Genomic DNA, 20,267 nt, shown 5'->3' on the forward strand with positions numbered 1-20,267 from the left:
GAGGGTGGATCCCAGGAGGCACCCACCCACGGGGTTCTACTTCAACCTCTGATTGGTTGTACTGAGTGCCGGTCGCTACTACTTCCGCTGTTGATTGGTCATCAGACCGCCGCTCTGCGCGGCGCCGGCTCCGCCCCCGTCGGGTGTTTGTGGTGGGGCTGCGGAGTCGCCGATCCCGCCGGAAGCGCCAGGACAATGGGGACCCGGGACGACGAGTACGACTACCTATTCAAAGGTGCGGCCGGTGGGGCAAAGACGGGCGAAGGGGCGGCGGCAAGGCGGTGGGTAGGCGGACCAAGGTGGCACTCCAGGCCCCTGGACCCAGGATGGATCCCGGGGCTTGAGGTCTGGCGCTCAGACGGCCAGAAAGGCTGGAGTAGGCCGGTTTCTGTCACTGTGTGGTCGGAGTGTGGGGCAGTGAGGAGCAGGAGGCCGGGAGAGGCCTGGGGGTTGGGGATGCGCCGGGGGCGGGGCCGGGGCCCAGTGGGGTGGGGCCCAGGGCAGTGGGAGAGGCCGTTAGGGGCGGGGCCTTCGGGGGCGGGGCGGCCTCAGGATTTGGCGGGCCGGAACCGCTTGAAACCGTGTTTCGGGTTGGGGGCGGGGCCACTAGAGGTAGGGCCTGGACGTGTGGGCGTGGTAGAGGTGGATTGGACCTGGGCGTAAGGGGGTGGAGTTCTCGCGGCTCAGCCAGATTGGGGATAGTGGGGGCGGAGTCCCGTAGGGAAGGGGCGGACAATGGGGGCGGGGCCGAGTTGGAGGCGGGGAGATGGAGAGGAGAGGATCCCTAGATAAGAGTGCGGATCAGAGTTAGGTGGAGGGGTGCTTGTGTGTGCAGCACCAATTCGTTCCCTTAAATCTGAACAACTCTTGATAGCACTGACCCAGTACCTGCACTTTTCTGAGCACTTTACATTAATGAATTCATTTAAATCTCCACTTCCCTGTGAAGTCGATATTACCTGGCTTTTCTTTTAAATTAATAAGGGTTGGAATAGGATAGAATCCAGGCTGGTTGTGGACTTTACCACTTAAGGAATGAGTATTGGGGAACTTACAGTCTGGATCAGGGATTTGATGTTGTCAGACTTCCTCCCCCAACACACAGTGATGACTTAGGCCCTTGTCAACCTGCAGATCTTCCCCACCTGGGGACCCAGGGCTCTAGGCATATTGTATGAGGCTTAGGCAGGTCAGGCAGCCATTGCCTGGTGAGACTCCATGTCACTGGAGTCCTTCATTTCTCAGCTGGACAGGTTTAGGGGTCATTGGCTTCTTGGCACCTTGTGTGCCACGCTGGACTTTGGCCAGATCCTCTGCTGGGCTCCCTGGCTGAAAGTGGCTGCCCTTGAGAACTACCTCCTGGGCCCATAAGGCACCTTTGCCCTGCTGCCTGTTGTTTGAGTGGCTACTAGCTATGGACATCTTCCCCTTATTGGGGGGGCCTGACTATACCTGGGAATGTGTTCTGTTCCTAACGGCAGCCTTGGCTGACCATGGTGTCTGTGACATCATCTAGTATCTTGGATTTATAGAAAATAGAAGAGGTCATCTTACCTATGGGATATCCAAATCTCCTTGGCAGTGGGGGAGAGTGCGCCTCTGTAAAGATCCAGCGTCATCACAGAGCACCATGGTCTACTAGGGGCTGCATGCAGGCTGTGTGGTCAGCAGGTGTATGGTCTCTGATCTCACTCCAAAAGCAGAGGGTAGCTTTGGAAGGTTTTTGGAGATCTGAAAGACCCTCTGGTGACAGGTGGATCAGACTCCAGTCCTGCTGCAGCATCCCCACTTAGCCCACTCTATGGCAGCTGTTCTCAGGTCCAGGTTGCACACTGACCCACATGTGGCCCTCCTGGGGCAGGGGACTTTCCTCCTAAGTTACTCTATCCAGATGTCTGTGGCCATTCCTCACTTGTTATTTTTGACCTTTTGTTGTTATAAATAACCTAGCTCTGATTGTTTGCCTGAGTCCTCTTTTTGCCCTTTGGGTTATTTCCTTGATGTGTGTTCCCATAAGTACAGTTACTGGGTCAGGGGCAGCAATGCAACAGACATGTGGTTCCCGGGACTTGTCTCCAGAGCCTGCTTCCTGGAAACACTGATCCAGCTTCTGCAGCAACTGGCACGGGGAAGTGCCCGCCTGCCCCGCTGCCCTCCCCCACTGGCCTCCTTTCCCTGAGCAGAGCAGGTGTCTTGTTGACCTTCTCAAGTTGGATGGGAGCAAAAGTCTAACTCACAAGGTCAGCATTTCCCATTGTGCCCATCCCAGGTCTCCCCTTCACAACTTGTATCCTGTCCTGGGACCCTCTCTGTTCTATTTCAATGTTTTTCCTCAAGTCCACTTTTTTAATTATATATATTTTTTTATAGTTGTAGATGGACAGACTGTCTTTATTTTTATTTGTATGTGGTGCTAAGGATTGCACCCAGTGCCTAGCACATGCTAGGCAAGCGTTCTGCCACTGAGCTACAACCTCAGCCCCCTAGAAGTCTTTTTTTTTTTCTTTTTTAAAGAGAGAGAGAGAGAGAGAGAAATTTTTTAATATTTATTTTTTAGTTTTTGGCGGACACAACATCTTTGTATGTGGTGCTGAGGATCGAACCCGGGCCGCACGCATGCCAGGAGAGCGCGCTACCGCTTGAGCCACATCCCCAGCCCAAGAAGTCTTGACAAAGACCAACTTTGTCACCTTGTGGCTCTCCAGCCCTGCCTGCTGTGGGGAGCCTTCCTGGAGGCAGAAGGGACAGCAGTCTCTATCCCCCCTCCTGTGGCAAGCCAGCCTTCTCCTCCTTCCACCCCCCTACACTGGGCTTTAGTTGCCTTCTGCTGGCTGAGCCCCTGACATGGGGGCCATACTTTTCTTGGGACCCTGGCTGCCCTCTGTTCAAGAGGTTCCCTATCCCCCACCTTATTTTTTGGCAGCCATATCACACGTTAGCTCCCTTGACTTCAGCAGCCAAGGCCAGCAGGTCCTGCAAGTGGCCACCATGTGCTATTTGTTTTCCTCCTTGAACATTCTCCCCCACAGGAGTGAGGTTGTTTATTTGTATCTAATTATAGATCTTCACATTATCACTCTAACATTTTATCCTCCCATCCGTGGCTATTTCCCCAGCCTGTTGATTGATCCCTGGAGGTACCCCTCACTTCTCCTCTGATGGACACTAGAATGCAGGGTCCACAGAGGGAGCAGCTGTGTCCCCAGGGGCCATTGAGGCCCTCCAGGGGTCCTTTCCCTAGAACTTCTGGCCAATCAGTGCCCACCTGACCCTTGAGGACATGGGTCATTTGGAAGCTGGCAGCAATGGCCCGGGCTCTCTCCTTTGGATTGTGTCCACCCCTGCTTGAGGAGGGAGGGAGTGGTCCCCAGGGAACAGTCTAACTTCAGGGCTTGCTCTTCTCTGCTGAGTGCTCCTGAGGTAGCTTGTGGCCCTCCAGCCTGGACAGGGCCCTCATCAGGCCTGCTGTTCTGGTTGCTGCTCTGGGACCCAAACACCATCTTCCCCTATTTGGATTGAAGGCCTGCCAGTGTCCTGGCTTTGGATGCCTGTCCTCAGAGAATAGCTGAGGCAAGAATGCTTCCCATTGCCAGCCATGGGGTCCAGGATGGTCCAGGCCCTTGTCACAGAGAAGGGGCCCTCTGAATGGCTACTCAGTCTGCCTGAGTGCCTGTCTGGGCCCCTGGGGTGCCACACTGTCACGGGGCAATCCAGTGCATCCAGGACTTTCAAGAGGTTCCAGCTCTTTGTTTTTGCCAACAGGGCTTGCCTGCTGGACGAGCCAAGTGACATGTCCAGGGGGACCATTTCCTGGCCAGTGAAGCCACCAACTTCTTTGGAAATGCTGGGGGCCATGTCCTCAAGGGCTCTTTATTTCCCCAACACAACAGATCATTTGTACTCTTGACAATGCCATTTCATTGCCAGCCTGCACCCAGGGTTGGGCGCCTCGGCCATCTCTCTGCATCAGGTTCCTTGTGCCAGGGACTGCTGAGGCCATCCAGCCACTACTGTTCACCTGGGCAGTGACTGGCTGGTCTTCATCCTGCTCTGAGTGACCTTGGACTAGGGACTTGGGCACTCTGGGGTGAGCGTCTGAGCTGTTTAGTGGGATATGGGTATTTACAGATGGTCCCTGGGAACTGGAGAAGCTGAGGTCTGCAAGGTGTTTAGGAGCCAGCCTGGCCCAGGGTGTGAGGAGCCTGTTGGCCAGGGTGGGGCGGGACTCACAGGGCCCAGGCATGAGCTGGGCGAGGCTGGGAAGGGAGTGGGCAGTGGACAGGGATTGAGTTTCCTTCTCTGTTCCTGAGGACACGAGGACTGCGAGGAAAACTCCTGGTCAGGCTCTTGAGGCCAGCAGGGGAGGGAGGTGAAGGGCAAGTGGTACATACCGTGGTCCCCACAGCGAGTCCAGCCTGGCGCTGAGTGGCCTGGGCCTGGGCGCCGGTTGTTGCCCTCTGCATGGCTGCAAGCCCCTATGGCTCTACCTCTCCATCTTTCTCTGAATTTGGCAGTCTTGTGCTCGGCACCCACATTCACGAGAGGATACTGGCACTGTTGTCACATGTCTTGTGGGCCAGGCCATGTGATGATCTGAGGCAAAGTAGAGGCCTGAATTCAGGGTCCTGGAGGATGAGCAGGAGTTTGTCAGCTGCCCTAGAGCTGGGTGTGGTGGGAGCTGGAGAGAGGGCAGGCTGAGGTACCTGGGGCCTCTGTGTCCCACATGAGGCAGAACCAAGACTCTTGAGCCATATCCTGGGGTGGGGGTGAATAGTCATTGAGGACATGAGCTGGGAGGGAAAGAATTCAGGCCTTGACTCAGAAGATCTGGGTTCAAATTCACCTGGCTGCTTCCTAGGCCGGCAGCCCCAGATGGGTCATTACTTGGGGACATGGTTGGGAGGTGGGGGCAAGCCCACAGATACGCACAGGTTTAGACTCTTGTTGTCCTATTCCTCTTACCATGTGTTTTGGGCTTGTCATTCTGTGTCTGAGCCTTAGTTTCCTCTTCTTTAAAATGGGCCATAAGACGTGTGTGGTGACACACCAGGAACTACCTCGCACATTCTCTTGGAAGGTTCTTTTTGTTCTTGTTCTTATTATTCTTGGCTCTAAATTGTCCAGTCCAAAGAGGGTGCTGGGTCAGGTTGTGGGGAACTGCCTGATCTCCCCGTCCTCATCTCTGGCCCAAGGGTGCAACCCTGGGCGTTTTCCAGGTGTGTGGGGGAAATCTTAGATAAGGTAGTCCTGCTAGACTCTGCCAGGGCCTAGAACTACAGCAGGGAACAAAACTGTCTGAGATTCCCGCTCGTGGGGCAGACTGGCAAATGTGAGAGGTGACAAGATTTCTGGAGGAAATGTTGGGATGGATAATGGGGAAATTTAGCAAAGTGAGGTTTACTAGGGTGGCATGGAGGTCCTTCTGGACCAAGCAGTGTCGAGGGACCACATGAAGAAATTAAGTAGGGAGCCAACATGGTGCCTGGGATGTGTGGTCAGGCAGAGGGAGAGCCCATGCAGAGGCCCTGAGGCAGGACTGAGCCTGGTGTGCTGAAGGAAGCAAGAGTACAGTGAGCAAGCTGGGTGTTGTGGTGCATACCTGTAATTCCAGCAGCTCGGGAGGCTGAGGCAGGAGGATCATAAGTTCAAAGCCAGCCTCAGCAATGGCGATGCCCTAAGCAATTCAGTGAGACCCTGTCTATACAAAATATAAAATAGGGCTGGAGATGTGGTTCAGCCATCGAGTACCTCTTTTTTAATCCCTAGTACCAAAAAAAAAAAAGAGAGAGAGAGAGGGAGAGAGAGAAGAAACTAGTACAGTGCGCAAAAGGGAGAAAAACAGGCTAGGGTGAGCAGGGCAGGTCATGCAGGGCCTCTTGGGTCCCAGGGAGGACTTGGGCTTTACCTAAACTAAGGGAGGTGGACCGAGACTGTTGGGACTTGACTTGGGAAGGCTCACTGGCGCCCTCCTGTGACCGTGAGGAAAACAGGCTTTGGATGAGATGAGAGTGAATGCTGGGCCACCAGGGAAGGTGCTTGCTGGCTTTGCCCCTCAGGGAGAGAGGACAGTGGCTTGAACTGTGAAGGTGGTAAGAAGTGGCAGGAATCTGGAGACACCCACACAACTTTTTACCAACTATTGCATTCAGATAGAAAAGCACTTATGTGAGCGCATAGCTCAGTGTGTTTCCACCCGCTCACCCCCCCCCAACCTGAGTAACCAGACAGATGCAGAAGCAGAACGTTGCCAGCTCCAGAAGTACCTGCGTCATCCTTGCCCTCGTCCTGTGTTGAAGGGGCTGCAGGAGACAGCCTAAAGTGTGCGACAGAGAAAGGGATTGAAAGGGCTCCAGGTGTTTGGCCCAGGCACCCAAAGGCCCCAATCTCCATTAGCTGAGATAGGGAAGGCTGGGGGAGGTTTGGGGGTGATCAGGAGTTTAGCTCTGCTGCACTGGCCTTGAGGGGCCCATGAACCCCAAAGAGATGTATAGGCAGAAGGAAGGTCAGTCTGGGCTTGCAGGAAGAGAGGGAAACGTAGGAGTTGCCAGCATGTGGGCCTGGACAGGGTCACCTAGAGACCAGATGTGGACACAGAGGCCAAGCCCTAGGGCTCCCTGATGATTGCAGGCCAAGGGGGATCCTGCAGAGGAGACTGGGCAGGAGCAGCTAGCTGTAATATGGGGGGTGGTATGAGGGCCTCGAGTCCTGGGAGGCTGTGGGAAGGAGGACTCATGGAGAGGTAGAGGCAGACATGTGCCCACTTCAGGTCCCAGAGGAGCTAGGAGGACAGGACGGGGAGACAGTGAGTATGGACAGTGCCTTCTAGGGGTTTGGAGCCAGAAAGGAGACAATTAGGGTGTTGCTTACAGCAGGAAGTGGGGTCCGAGACAATCTCAGGAGGAAGAATTACCAGCATGTGACCACAGCCATGCACCTTGGTCCAGGGGAGCCGGACGGCCTGGTGACCTCTGGGCCCTGTTCCCTCAATGGGGCAGGACTCCTAGGAAGGGCCTGGGGTCCTCTGTGTCAGCCAGGGCTGACAGGCTCAGCCTGCATTCCTGCACCTTACCACACTCAGCAGGGCCTTGGGCTCAGCCTCACTCTGGCTCGCTCATGCTCCCTCTCCTACTCCCCAGGGCTGTGGACGACCAAGCCTGCAGCCCCCATGACTCCACTGGGTAGACCCACGCTCAGGTACCCGGGTCCAACGCCCACACTTGGGGCCTGGTTAGACCGCTTCTTGTTTAGCTTGAGAGCATGTGTACACACATGTGCACGCCCTGATCTTCCTTGGCAAAGAACACCCTGGGTGTGTTGAAAGCCTGCTCAGGCCCTCTTAGACCATCTCCCAAAGCTTGGGCAGTTGGGTCCCTAGAGGCAGTGCTTCGATGGCTGGGTAGGACATACTTTACAGCCCGGCTAGCCTGTGCTAGCGGCCTCTCAGGGCTCTTGCTCCCAGTGTCCTTCAGCCTGCATGATGCAGTCCTGCTGTACATCCTGCCTTCCCTGGGGTTGGGCCTCACATCCTGGGGAGCAGTTGTGTCCGTTCTGGACATGTGTGCATGTTAATGAGCTGCTCCAGCCACAAGCAGGTGTGGGCTGGGCTGGGCGGAGACTCTCCCTCCTCTCTGGCCACCAGAGGGAGCTGAAGGAAGTTGTGCACACTTGTGAACTTGAGGACATGCACTTACACAGCCTTGAGGACCTCCCCTTGCACCAGGGACTTGGCCAAGAGCATGCTGCAGCTCAGCAGAGCGGTCCTAACCTGGGGCTGACCCTTTTGTGTCGCATCCAGTGGGCACATTCCTGTTCCACATGGGGGGATTGGTACTGGAGCTAAATGTGGGTTTGCCTGCCGCAGCTGGAACAGTACAAGCATGGCTGAGGGATGGCTTTTCATTACTCTCACTTAAAGCATCAGATGCAGACCCTCAGGTAAAATCCCTGCAGAGTCTTGATCCCTCCCATGCCTGAACCAAAACCACACAGTAATGACAACTGCTTACTCATGTCCCTTCTTCTGTGCTACACACTGACTGGGTCCTGACCCCAGCTGCTCTCTCTCCCTCCTCCTAAAGGGCCTATTACTGCCTACATATTCACACATGTAGAAAAGGTGGCCAGAGAGGTTAAATGACTTGCCTAAGGCCACACAGTTCCAGAGCTTTTTCTAATCATTCCCAGTAACTCAGCCACCAGGCTGCAGGTGGAGGTTTGAGACTTGTTAGGTTTCCATCCCCCCTGCCTATGGGGTTGCTTGGTGTGTCCCTGTGACCAGCTGGAATGGTCATCTTGAGGATGAGAGACAAGCAGAGATGCCCTGTTCCCACAGACTGTTTCTGAAAAATGGAAGCCTCCATTCACTTCTGCATCAGTTCCTGTGGTACTCATGGTGATGGGCTCCAGGCATCTCCAGCTCCTCCACCACACATTTGTGTGGTGCCCAGGGAGCTGCCGTGAAGGTTCTGTGGGTGGATGTGAAGGTCACATGGGGACTCAGATCCTCAATCTCCTCTCTCCCTGCCCCCAAGTGGTGCTCATCGGGGACTCAGGCGTGGGCAAGAGCAACCTGCTGTCACGCTTTACCCGCAACGAGTTCAACCTGGAGAGCAAGAGCACCATCGGTGTGGAGTTTGCCACCCGCAGCATCCAGGTAGACGGCAAGACCATCAAGGCGCAGATCTGGGACACAGCCGGCCAGGAGCGCTACCGTGCCATCACTTCTGCGTGCGTGTTGGGCTGGGGCCTGGACGTAGCATGGGCATGTGGAATGTGGGCATGCAAGGGTGTGTAGGAGTTGGGTGAGAGAAGGGGTAAGCTCCAGAGATCAGGGACACCCTGGACACTGCCCTCAGATGCCCCCAAGAACTATAGGACTTTCAGCAGACTGGTGTCCAGCCTTGACCATCCTTGATACTGGATTTACTGCTGGCGGCACAGTGAGAGTCTGGCTTGGACCACTCCACTGTGTCCTCACCCCAGTGCTGCCACTCAGCTGGTCCAGCCTGGCCACCTTCTCCGTCTTCCTGAGACCTAATGGCCATCCAGGCTCATTCAGTCTGGGTGTGATGGTCATGCCTGTTACCCAGCTACTAGGGATGCTGAGGCAGGATGGTTCCAAATTCCAACCCAGCCTGGACAACTGAGCCTGTCTCAAAATAAAGAACAAAAGGGGCCAGGCATGGTGGTGTGTGCCCGTAATCCCAGTGGCTCAGGAAGTGGAGGCAGGAGGATCACTAGTTCAAAATCAGCCTCAGCAACAGCGAGGTGCTAAAGTAAAAAGAACATTAAAAAGAAAGACCCACCAGGTTGCCTCTTCCTGGCCCCTCCTGGCTCCCTGCGGTTCCCTGCACCCTCACTCCTTCCATCCCTCACTGTCCTCTGGACTCCCTTCACATAGCTTTGTCACTTCCCCATCCTTTGTCCTCCAGGCACCCACGAGTCTCTCCTCTCCATGGTCCAGCCTGTGGGCATCAGAGTACTTGCCTGGCAGTGGCTCTTTCCTGCACCACGGCTCCTTCCTTCTTCCCTTTTGTCAGTGACCTCATTGTTTCCTCTAACACCAGACCCCAAACTTCCTTCCCAAGTCCCCACGTCCTGAGCTAAATCTGGGGGATAAAGCTGGGGCCTCAAGACCTAGGACCCTCAGGGTCAAGATGGCTGCCCCTCAGCTGGGCCCTGTGCACAAACCAAGAAGCCTGGGTTCCTGAGACAACTGCTGTCCATGGAGCCCGTGGCTCAGCTGGACCTGCCCCACAGGTACTACCGCGGCGCAGTGGGCGCGCTGCTGGTGTATGACATCGCCAAGCATCTTACCTATGAGAACGTGGAGCGCTGGCTGAAGGAGTTGCGGGACCACGCAGACAGCAACATTGTCATCATGCTGGTGGGCAACAAGAGTGACCTGCGCCACCTGCGAGCCGTGCCCACTGATGAGGCCCGTGCCTTTGCAGGTAAGGCATACTGGGGAGTGGCAGGGCCATGCCCAAGAGGAGCTGAGACTCAGGCTTCACAGCATCTGGAAGGCAGGCAGTCCCACGTGTTGACTTCCATGTCACAGCCCCATCTTCACCTCCCTGAGGAGTGGACCTCTTGGTCGTCCTGTCTGCTCAGCACCAGCCTGTCACGTCCCAGGCCAGGCAGTTGTTAGGCAGGTCTCCCGGGAGCCAGACGTACACACCCACTTACCCTGGCAGTATTCTCTCTGTTCCAGAAAAGAACAACTTGTCCTTCATTGAGACCTCAGCCTTGGATTCCACCAATGTAGAGGAAGCGTTCAAGAACATCCTCACAGGTGGGCCTGGGGCTAGGTGGGCACAGGGAGGCCACTGGCTGTGCAGGTGCAGTGCAGCCCCTGGGCCTTCGCTTTGTAACCTGCTCATCAGTCTGGACCTGAGGACAGAGGTGGCACGTTCTGTGGGATCAGGTCCTTGCTAGCACACAGGACACAGACTCCCTTGCTCAGTTCCCCTGTGGGTCCTGTTGGGGCCAGCAGAGGGGGCAGTGGCCTTCCAGACCTCCGTGGCTCCTAGGAGTTTGTTTGAGAGGACAGGGGAGGGCTCTGATGTCTGGAAACAGGAGCCTGGGCTGGTTGTGACCCAGCACTGGGTCAGCTGGCAGGAGTCCCCGGAGCCCAGCTCTTGTCACTGTTACCCTTGTGTGATGGAACACACAGGGCACAGTGGGGCCCTTCGAGGGGACAGTGAGCCTGAGTCCTTCAGGGAGGCGGTTGCCTTGGATAGACACCCGTGGCGCATTCACTCTGTATCCTCCCTATTGCAGAAATTTACCGCATTGTGTCACAGAAGCAAATCGCCGACCGTGCAGCCCATGACGAGTCCCCCGGCAACAATGTAGTGGACATCAGTGTGCCGCCCACCACGGATGGACAGAAACCCAACAAGCTGCAGTGCTGCCAGAATCTGTGACCGCCCTTCGCCACCACCCCAGCGTGCGTGCACGTCCTCATCCTCGCCTGCTCCTCACCATGTCCTCCTGCCCCTGTCCCGGTCCTCTGTGACCAGCTCAGTCCCACCCTCCAAGTGAGCTCTGCACGCCAGCCAGAGCCCAAGAAGAGCAGGAGTTGGGTGGCACCTCCCTTCCTGCCCGAGGAAGCCTAGAAGCCCCTGCTTGCTGCACCTGCTCTCCTCGGGTCCCTGTGGGCATCTTGGCAGGGTGGGGAGGTTGGCAGGATGGACAGGGCTGGCCGGAGGCAAGGAGGACGAGTGGATGGAGCCGACTTCTCTTTCCCACAGCAGACTCCAGGGAGCCGTCACCTCCCTCCTGATCTGGCCAGTTGGCCTCTCATCCCTACCCAGAACCCCTCTTGGGCTACCAGAAGAGCCTGGCAGCGCAGACTGGGCAGGCAGACGCTCCCAGCTCTCGGCCTCCTGCCTGCTCCTCCCGCACAGCCAGCGCCAGCACGGCACTACCACTCCGGGCGCGCGACTCCAGCTCCCGCCTGTAGATTTACACTGGGAGGAGACCCTCGCCTTCTCACCCTCCTCTTGCACGCAGCGCGCTCTCCCCCACTGCCCGTCCTCCCTTCTGTCTTGTCTCCCTGTCTGGTCAGGAACCTGTTTGCAAGTGAAGCAATATCTCCGTGTTTTGTATATACAACCGCTCTTGTAGCCTTTGGTTTTTGTTATTGTAGAGAAACACAGATTCTTTATACACTTTGTAAGATTTACGCCAAACCCCAGCTCTCGATCTCTTATTCTCCCTGTGGCCCCTGCACTGTTGCCCGATACTAAATGTATAAGCCGACTTCCTGTACAGAAACCTGCCACTGCGCTTCTGTCTTCTTTCTCTCCGCCAGGCAGCACTGCAGAGCGAGCCAAGGTCGCTTCGTGTCCCCCACGGCAGGCTGGACTTCCCTGGCTCAACTCATGGGGAGCTTAGGAAACCAGGCCTGAACCCCGGGGACTGTTGGGCCCAGTACCTGCAAGGGCAGTTTGGAGGCTCACGTGGCTATCAGTCCTGGAGTAGGGTGAGCCTCCTCTCGGCTGCCCCTGTAGCAAGGAGGAAGGCTGGGGGCCATGGCCCACCGCGGATAGCTTTCACTGGAAACTAGGACTGCCAGACGGGAGGGCCCACGGCGCCCTCTGGTGGGGATGAGAGGGGTGGCCACGCCCACTGCTCACCATTTCCGTCTACTACCCACTGCTACCACCTCACCTGGGGTCCTGGCGGGGGCTTTGGGTGGTAGATATAGGGTGACTTCAGCTCTATCCAGCTCTCCGCCTCAGACTGACACTTGAGAAGGGCCAGTGGGGAACACTGGCAGAGGCAAAGTGGGCGGCTCGAGGTCCTCTGCCTGTTCCCAGGATGTTGCTTTTCCCTAGACCACATGGGCGGGGCTTGCATAATGAGGAGACCTGACCCTCCACTCAACTTCTACAGGGACTTTGGGACCTAATGTGTGTCCCCCCTCTTCTGAGGACTGGGAGCTGTTCCCGAAGCTCCAGCCTCTGGTTGAAGAGGCGACTCATGCCCTGAATATCTTGGAGGCCCATCCTCCTGGTTGCAGGCTTGGGCCTCCTTCCCTGGAGGACAAGCAGTCCCAGACACATCTCTGGAGAAGAGGTCCTACGTGGGAATGAGCCTGGTGTGTGTGACGATGGAGTTGGGAGTCTGGGGGACATGGGCAGCCAGACATCATGTGCTCTAGGACCCCATCCACACTGACCCCAAGGCTCTGACAGCCCTGGGTTGGGGCAGGATAGTGTGGAGCATGTGAGAAACGGGCTTCAGGGAGCCAGGTGAAGAGATACTGCACCCTTGAAAGATTTCCAGCAGTCATAAAGATCAATTATTTCTGGAGCCCTGATATTTGCAAAGCCCAGAGCTGTTGGGAACCACAGGCCACAGATGCTGTTTTGAACACCCTGATTTCATATCAGACTCTCTGATACCAAGTCCTTTTCTTAAAGTCTTTTATAATTATGGAAAATGTCCATAACATAAAATTGACTATTAACCATTTTAGATCCACAGTTCCATGACATTAAATACGTTCACATTGTCCTGCAAAAAGCACCATCTATCTCCAGAACATTCCCATCTTCCTAAACTGAAATTCTGTCCCCATTAAACACCGACATCCTCTCCCCCTCCCCAGCCCCTGGCACCCACCATTCTCCTTACAGTCTGTGGGGTCTTATGTATCTAGGGACCTCCTATTCGTGGAATCATGCCATATTTGTTCTCTTATGACTGGTTTATTTCACTGAGCATGAGGTCATCGAGGTCATCCTGTTGTGGCCTGTGTCTGAATTTTCAACTTCCTTCCTTTTTAATACTGAATCTTTGTGTAAATATACCACATAGAGTTCTCTATTTATCCATTTGCGTTGCTTCTACTTTTTTTTTTTTTCTTGTACTGGGGATTAAGCCCAAGAATGCTCTGCCAATGAGCTATACCCCAGCCCTTTATATTTCTTATTTTGAGACAGGCTCTCAGGCTAGGCATGGTAGCACACGCCTGTAGTAATACCAGTGGCTCGGGAGGCTGAGGCAGGAGGATCAGGAGTTCAAAGCCAGCCTCAGCAACAGTGAGGCAGTAAGCAACTCAGTGAGACCCTGTCTCTAAATAAAATACAAAATAGGGCTGGGGATGTGGCTCAGTGGTTGAGTGCTTCTGAGTTCAATTCCTGTACCCCAGCACCCCAAAAAGAGAGAGGATCTCTCTAGATAGTCAAGGCTGTCCTCCAACCTGCAATCCTTCTGCCTCTGCCTCCTAAATCATGGATTATGGGAGTGCACCGCCATGCCCAGCTGCTCCCACCTTTTTGCTAGCATGAATAATGCTGCTATGAACATGGGTTTACAAATATCTGAGTCTCTGATTTTAACTCTTGTGTATATATACAATTGCTGGGGCATATGGTAATTCAATTTTTTTTTAGGAACTAAATTAAGTCTATTATTGCACATTGTTATTTGGTATTCTCAACGATCCTAGGAGGTGGACATAAATACTAGCTTCATTTTACAGATAAGGAACAGGAATAGTGAGTGATTCACTCAAGGTCCTACAGTTGAGATGCAAGCAGATTTCACACCTGGAGTTGTGTGTGTAACCATCAAGTTATGGGCCTCTCCCATGGTTGATTAAGGGCATGCTATGAGCCAGAAAGCTCTAAGTGAATTAAATGTTCAGATAAAGACTGGGAAGAGGGGCTGGGGTTGTTGCTCAGTGGTAGAGCACTTGCCTAGCACATGTGAGGTACTGGGTTTGATTCTCAGCACCACATAAAAATAAAATAAAGATATCGTGTCCAACTACAACTAAAAAATATATAAAATAAAATAAAGATATTGTGTCCATCTGCAAATAAAAATATTGAAAACAAGAAAAAGACTTGAAGGAAGTATAGTGATTTCTCAGTACTCACAGAAGAAGAAACCAAACAATGAAGATGCTCTGGACCTTAAGTAGAATGGGGTAGTATTTACACAGAACCTTTTATGTACTTTTTTTCTTTTTTTGGTGGTGGTGGGTGTTGCTGGGAATTAACCCAGGGCCTTGCATATATTAAGTAAGCTACCACAGAGCCACACCCCAGCCCCATTCACTGTGTGTGTGTGTGTGTGTGTGTGTGTGTGTGTGTGTATGTTACTGGGATTGAACCCAGGAACATTCTCCACTGAGCTACAACCCTAGCTACCCCCACTCTTTTTAAAATTTTATTTTTAGGTAGGATCTTGAACTTAGCATTTTCCTGCCTCAGCCTCTGGCTGCTGGGGTTACAGGCAACCCAGCCCCGGCCCTTTGTTTTTTGAGACAGGGTTGCACTAAATTGCTGGTTGTCCTTAAACTTGTAGCCTCCTGCCTTAGCCTCCTGAGTTGCTGGATTACAGGCATCACCAGCATGTCTTGCTCCAGTCAGTGGTTTTCAGTATGTTCAGGATGCTGTGCTAGCTCCACCATATCTAATTCCAGCACTTTCTCACCACTCCAGAAGAAACAGCACCCATTCCATGAAGAATTGCTCCTCATCTGCCCCTTCCCAGCAAGCACTCAATCTACTCTATCTGCAGGGACCATGGTGTCATTTATCATCTGTCTTTCTAGAAACTTGAAGCTAGAAGCTTGATCAGATTCAGGATGGGGCACTTCACAGGTTGGGTGATGCATGTACACTAGGAGGCACATAATGTCAGTGCATCTCTTGTGTTGTCAGCAGCTGCTGATAAGCATTACTAGGATTCATAATTCATTGGTAGTTACAAAATGGTTGTATTAGAATCCTATTCATTTTTTTATGTACTCTGATTCCTCATCCACTATGTTGGTGACCTTGAGATACAGTGTATGCAAATCTGCATAAAGACTTAACTCTTTCCTTTGTTCATCAGCTTTCAAATGTCATGATTTTCAAGACTTTGAGTAGCCTCCCAAAGTGACTGACTACTTAGGTTTTTTAAAGATAAAATGTATGTTTGCCAGTCAATGAATGGAACTGAAGGCTATCATGCTAAGTGAAATAAGCCAATCACAAAAAAGTCAAGGGCTGGGGATGTGGCTCAAGCGGTAGGGCGCTCGCCTGGCATGCGTGCGGCCCAGGTTCGATCCTCAGCACCACATACAAACAAAGATGTTGTGTCCGCCGAAAACTAGAAAATAAATATTTAAAAATTCTCAAAAAAAAAAAAAGTCAAAGGCCAATTGTTTTCTCTGTTATGTGGATGCTGACACACAATAGGCAGAGGTGGGTGTGGAGGTGAAGTTTCACCAGATTGGATGGGGGAATGGGAATAAAGGAGGGGAGATGGGAATGGGAAAGACAGTAGAATGAATTGTACATAACTCTCCTGTGTTCATATATGACAGTCTGTGTATATGAATTACACAACCAGTTTAATTCCACATCCCATACAACCACAAGAATAGGAAGTTATACTCCATATATATATGATATTCAAAATACATTCTACTGTCCTGTATTTAAAAAAATGAAAAAATGCATGGTTTAATCCCCTTTGTGGGTCAAGCTTCCAATGGTGTGTCCCATGGGGACTAGCGTGGCATCAGAGGCTGTACATCTAGGGCTGAGTCTTGGCCAGTGCTAAGGTGTGACATCTGAAATTCACAAATTGGCAACTTGGGCTGGGGTTGTGGCTCAAATGGTAGTGTGCTTGCCTACCATGCGTGAGGCACTGGGTTCCATTCTCAGCACCACATAAAAATAAAAAATAAAGATATAAAAAATTGTCTCATCTTAAAAAAAGTTGGCAACTTAATCCCCAAAGTCATATATTAATATTGTTGGGAGGTGAGGAGCTCACTATAATTAGATGAGGTCATCAGGGTGGTGATAATTCTGTGATGACTTTAATGGGTTCATAAGCAGAGGAAGAGAGACTCAGGACAGCATACTGGGTTTATTACCATGTTAAGCCCTCTGCCATGTTATGATTCAGCAAGAAGGCCCTCACCAGATGCTAGCCCATGCTCTTGAACTTCCCAGTCTGAAGAACTGTAAGATAAATAAACCTCTATTCTTGGTCTGGGAATATAGCTCAGTTGGTAGAGTGCTTCACAAAGCCCTGGATTCAATCCCCAGCAGTACAAAAAAAAAAAAAAAAATGCTGGGTACAGTGGCACATGTCTGTAATCCCAGGGGCTCGGGAGGTGGAGGCAGGAAGATCATGTGCTAAGCAACTCAGTGAGACCCTGTCTCTAAATAAAATACAAAATAAACCTCTATTTTTTATAAATTATCTGTGCTCAAGTATTTTATCATACCAACAGAAAATGGTCAAAGACAGCCAGTGTGTATCCATATGTCCCACATATGAGCTGGGAGGTTGGGTAAGCAATCAAGTAAATACATTAAGGATAATGCTAGCCAGATTTCTCATAGTCAGAGAAGGAAGTTAAAACTAAGGGGATTAGAATAAACTTGGGTGTTGGATTAGGATTAGAGTTCCCTCATGGTCTTAAAGATAGGTGAGTGGAGGGGCTGGGGATGGGCTCAAGCGGCAGCATGCTCGGCTGGCATGAGTGCGGCCCGAGTTCGATCCTCAGCACCACACACAAACAAAGATGTTGTGTCCGCCGAAAACTAAAAAATAAATATTAAAAAAAATTCTCTATCTCTCTTTAAAAAAAATTTTAAAAAATAAAAAGGTGAGTGGAGAATAGATGGATGGATGAATCAATATGCAAATGTCTATGTATATGTATTGCAATGAGAAAACCAAGTAGTAATCAAACCATGGTGTTTATGACACTTAGCTTCAAAATTTTGGTTTCTAAATATCATTTTCCACTTAAAAGGACAGAGTTATTTGGAGACATGTTTGATTCCAGGGCAGAACCAGAGAAAAATACAGGTCATCCTGGAAATCTTGTTGAGCCAGTAAGAGAGGGCTCAAAGATGGAATTTTTTTTTTTAAAGAGAGAGTGAGAGACAGAGAGAGAGAGAGAGAGAGAGAGAGAGAGAGAGAGAGAGAGAGAGAGAGGAGAGAATTTTTTTAATCTTTATTTTTTAGTTTTCGGCAGGCACAACATCTTTGTTGGTATGTGGTGCTGAGGATCCAACCCGGGCCGCACGCATGCCAGGCGAGCTCGCTACCACTGAGCCACATCCCCAGCCCTCAAAGATGGAATTTGAGTAATCATCTTTTGGCAGCCATCATCATAATAATTAATCGACGCAAGAATCATCAATAGATATTAAATTGGTGGCCAAACATTTGTTGAGAAACAGGATATTTAATTAGTGTCAAAGTGTCTTTCCATAAGGTATTTATTGACAAATTCAATATACTAACTCATGCTGGAGAAACTGGGAGACATATTTCAAACAAGTTAGCAAAATCAGTAATGGAAGAAATCAATGTCCTATGTATCCTGAGAACATAATATAATTTCTGTGGTTCTGGATATAAATGCATAATTGTGAGGAAACCTTGGATAAATCTAAATGGAGGGACTTGCTATAAAATAACTAGCTTGGCCTGGGGAGGTGGCTCAAGCAGTAACGCGCTCCCTGGCATGCGCAGGCGCTGGGTTCAGCACCACATAAAAATAAAATAAAGATGTTGTGTCCACTGAAAAAACTAAAAAATAAATATTAAAAAAATTCTCTCTCTCTCAAAAAAAAACTAGTTTGTAGATTTCAAAACTATCAAAGTCATGAAGATGAGGAAAGTTTGAGGAAATGTTGTAGATAGAAGGGGGATAAATTAAAGTCATAATAGCAAAATAAAACACATGATTCTAGGATGGATTTTGGACCTTTAAGGACTTTATTGGAAACTTTGGGCTTTGAGAATTATGTGATAATACTGAATCAATATTAATTTCTTGATTTTGAAAATTGTACTATGATTATGTAAAAAGGTATGCCTATATTTAGGAAATATATAATGAAGTATATATAATGAGATACCAGGACTGTAATATTCAAAGGACTCAGAAATGTTAACAGATGGAAAAATCTGGGCAAAGGGTTTGTGCAAGCTCTGTGTATTATTTCTTTTTTTTTAATATTTATTTTTCAGTTTTTGGTGGACACAACATCTTTGTTTGTATGTGGTGCTGAGGATCGAACCCGGGCTGCTCGCTTGCCAGGTGAGCATGCTACCGCTTGAGCCACATCCCCAGCCCTGGGTATTATTTCTTTTCTTTTTTAAAGAGAGACTAGAGAAAGAGAGAGAGGGAGAAAGAGAGAGAGAATTTTTGAATATTTATTTCTTAGTTTTCAGCGGACATAACATCTTTGTTGGTATGTGGTGCTGAGGATCGAACCCGGACCGCACGCATGCTAGGCAAGAGCGCTACCGCTTGAGCCACATCCCCAGCCCCCTGTGTATTATTTCTGTAACTTTTGGGTAAATTCAAAATTGTTTTTCTGGTACTAGGATTCAACCCAGGGGCACTTCACCACTGAGCTACACCCCAGCTGTTAATTTTTTTTTTTCTTTCAATTTTGAGATAAGATCTTACTAAGTGTCTCAGGGTGGCCTCAAACTTACAATTCTGCTGCCTTAGTCTCCAGAGCTGGGATTATGGGTGTGCCTAAATTTACCATCCACACTGGGTTAAATTAAAAATTATTTTAAAACTTAAAAGGTACACAGATTTATGCATTTTTTTTACTTGTTTTGATCTATTTACAATCAATACCCTTATTAAAAGTCTATTTGTCCCATTTGTGGCCAGCAGAAGCTTCTAGTTTGGCTCCTATGAACACTAGCCTTTGTTGTTGTTGTTGTCTTTTGTTGGGGGGTGGTATACAGTGGATTGAACCCAGAGATGCTTAACTGCTGAGCCACACCCCCAGTCCTTTTTGTATTTTATTTAGAAATAGGGTCTCCCTGAGTTCCTTAGTGCCTCACTTTTGCAGAGATTGGCTTTGAACTCATGATCCTCTTGCTTCAGCCTCCAGAGCCACTGGGATTACAGGCCCGTGCCACTGTGCCCAGCGAACACTAGCCTTTGATAGTAACATTCCTGCTTTCTGTTAGATGTACCAGATTCATGTATTCATTTCCTGCCTCAAACTTAGTGAAAGGGAAGTGAGAAACAAGAGACGGATAAGCAAGAAATGAAAGATGGAGACCAGGCAGAGATACATACAGGAGTTTCTTTGTCAGAGCTGACAAATGAAGGCCATCTCTGTAGGAGAGGCAAAACAGGCCTGGGGTTCTGGGACTTCTATGGGGGAGGCTCAAGAATCAGAGGGTTGGGTAGTGGTGAGGGAGTGGAAGCCTTTCTCAGAAAGACCCTTGGGTGGGAAAGTGGAACTTTTTCCTTAAAATGGCAGCTGTCACTTGAGATGGCTGTCCAGATGCTAAGCAAGGATCTTATACCTAGAATCAGATCTTTCCCCAAGATTCTCTAGTTCCTTCAATTGGAAACTGAATTTAGAGATCATAATTTGAGCTTAATAAGTGCTCATTGCAATGAAATTGGTCTTCGAAATGTCACTGACCTTTTCAGTGAACAGAGCTAGGAAATGTTTGCTTTTTATAAAGATAAAATATGATACTCTTAAGAGTTTTTATTTTTTTATTTTTATTTTATTTTTTTTAGTTGTAGTTGGACACAACACCTTTATTTCACTTGTTTATTTTATTATTTTTTTAAACTCATTTTATTTTTTAGAGAGAATATTTTAATATTTATTTTTTAGTTTTGTTCAGCGGACACAACATCTTTGTTTTGTATGTGGTGCTGAGGATCGAACCCGGTCTGCGCGCATGCGAGCGTGCTACCACTTGAGCCACATCCCCCACCCTCACTTGTTTATTTA

At 50.4% G+C, this 20,267-nt stretch overlaps 1 protein-coding gene across 3 annotated transcripts; it reads left to right on the forward strand.

Moving 5' to 3' along the window:
* The first annotated feature begins 76 nt into the window (after positions 1-76).
* Positions 77-11,781, forward strand: Rab11b (RAB11B, member RAS oncogene family). Of its 3 annotated transcripts, none has more exons than XM_005332151.5 (6): positions 77-235; positions 8,532-8,727; positions 9,760-9,953; positions 10,214-10,294; positions 10,783-10,951; positions 11,256-11,781. In XM_005332151.5, the coding sequence occupies exons 1-5, from the start codon at positions 196-198 to the stop codon at positions 10,926-10,928; spliced, it is 657 nt and encodes a 218-aa protein (XP_005332208.1). In that variant the 5' UTR covers positions 77-195; the 3' UTR covers positions 10,929-10,951; positions 11,256-11,781. The 3 variants fall into 3 exon arrangements, with proteins under 3 accessions (XP_005332208.1, XP_077891470.1, XP_005332207.1); XM_078035344.1 differs by having other exon boundaries at positions 11,259-11,781; XM_005332150.4 differs by having other exon boundaries at positions 10,783-11,781.
* The last annotated feature ends 8,486 nt before the right edge of the window (positions 11,782-20,267 follow it).

Source organism: Ictidomys tridecemlineatus, chromosome 2 (genome assembly GCF_052094955.1).
Source record: "Ictidomys tridecemlineatus isolate mIctTri1 chromosome 2, mIctTri1.hap1, whole genome shotgun sequence".
NCBI lineage: Eukaryota > Metazoa > Chordata > Mammalia > Rodentia > Sciuridae > Ictidomys > Ictidomys tridecemlineatus.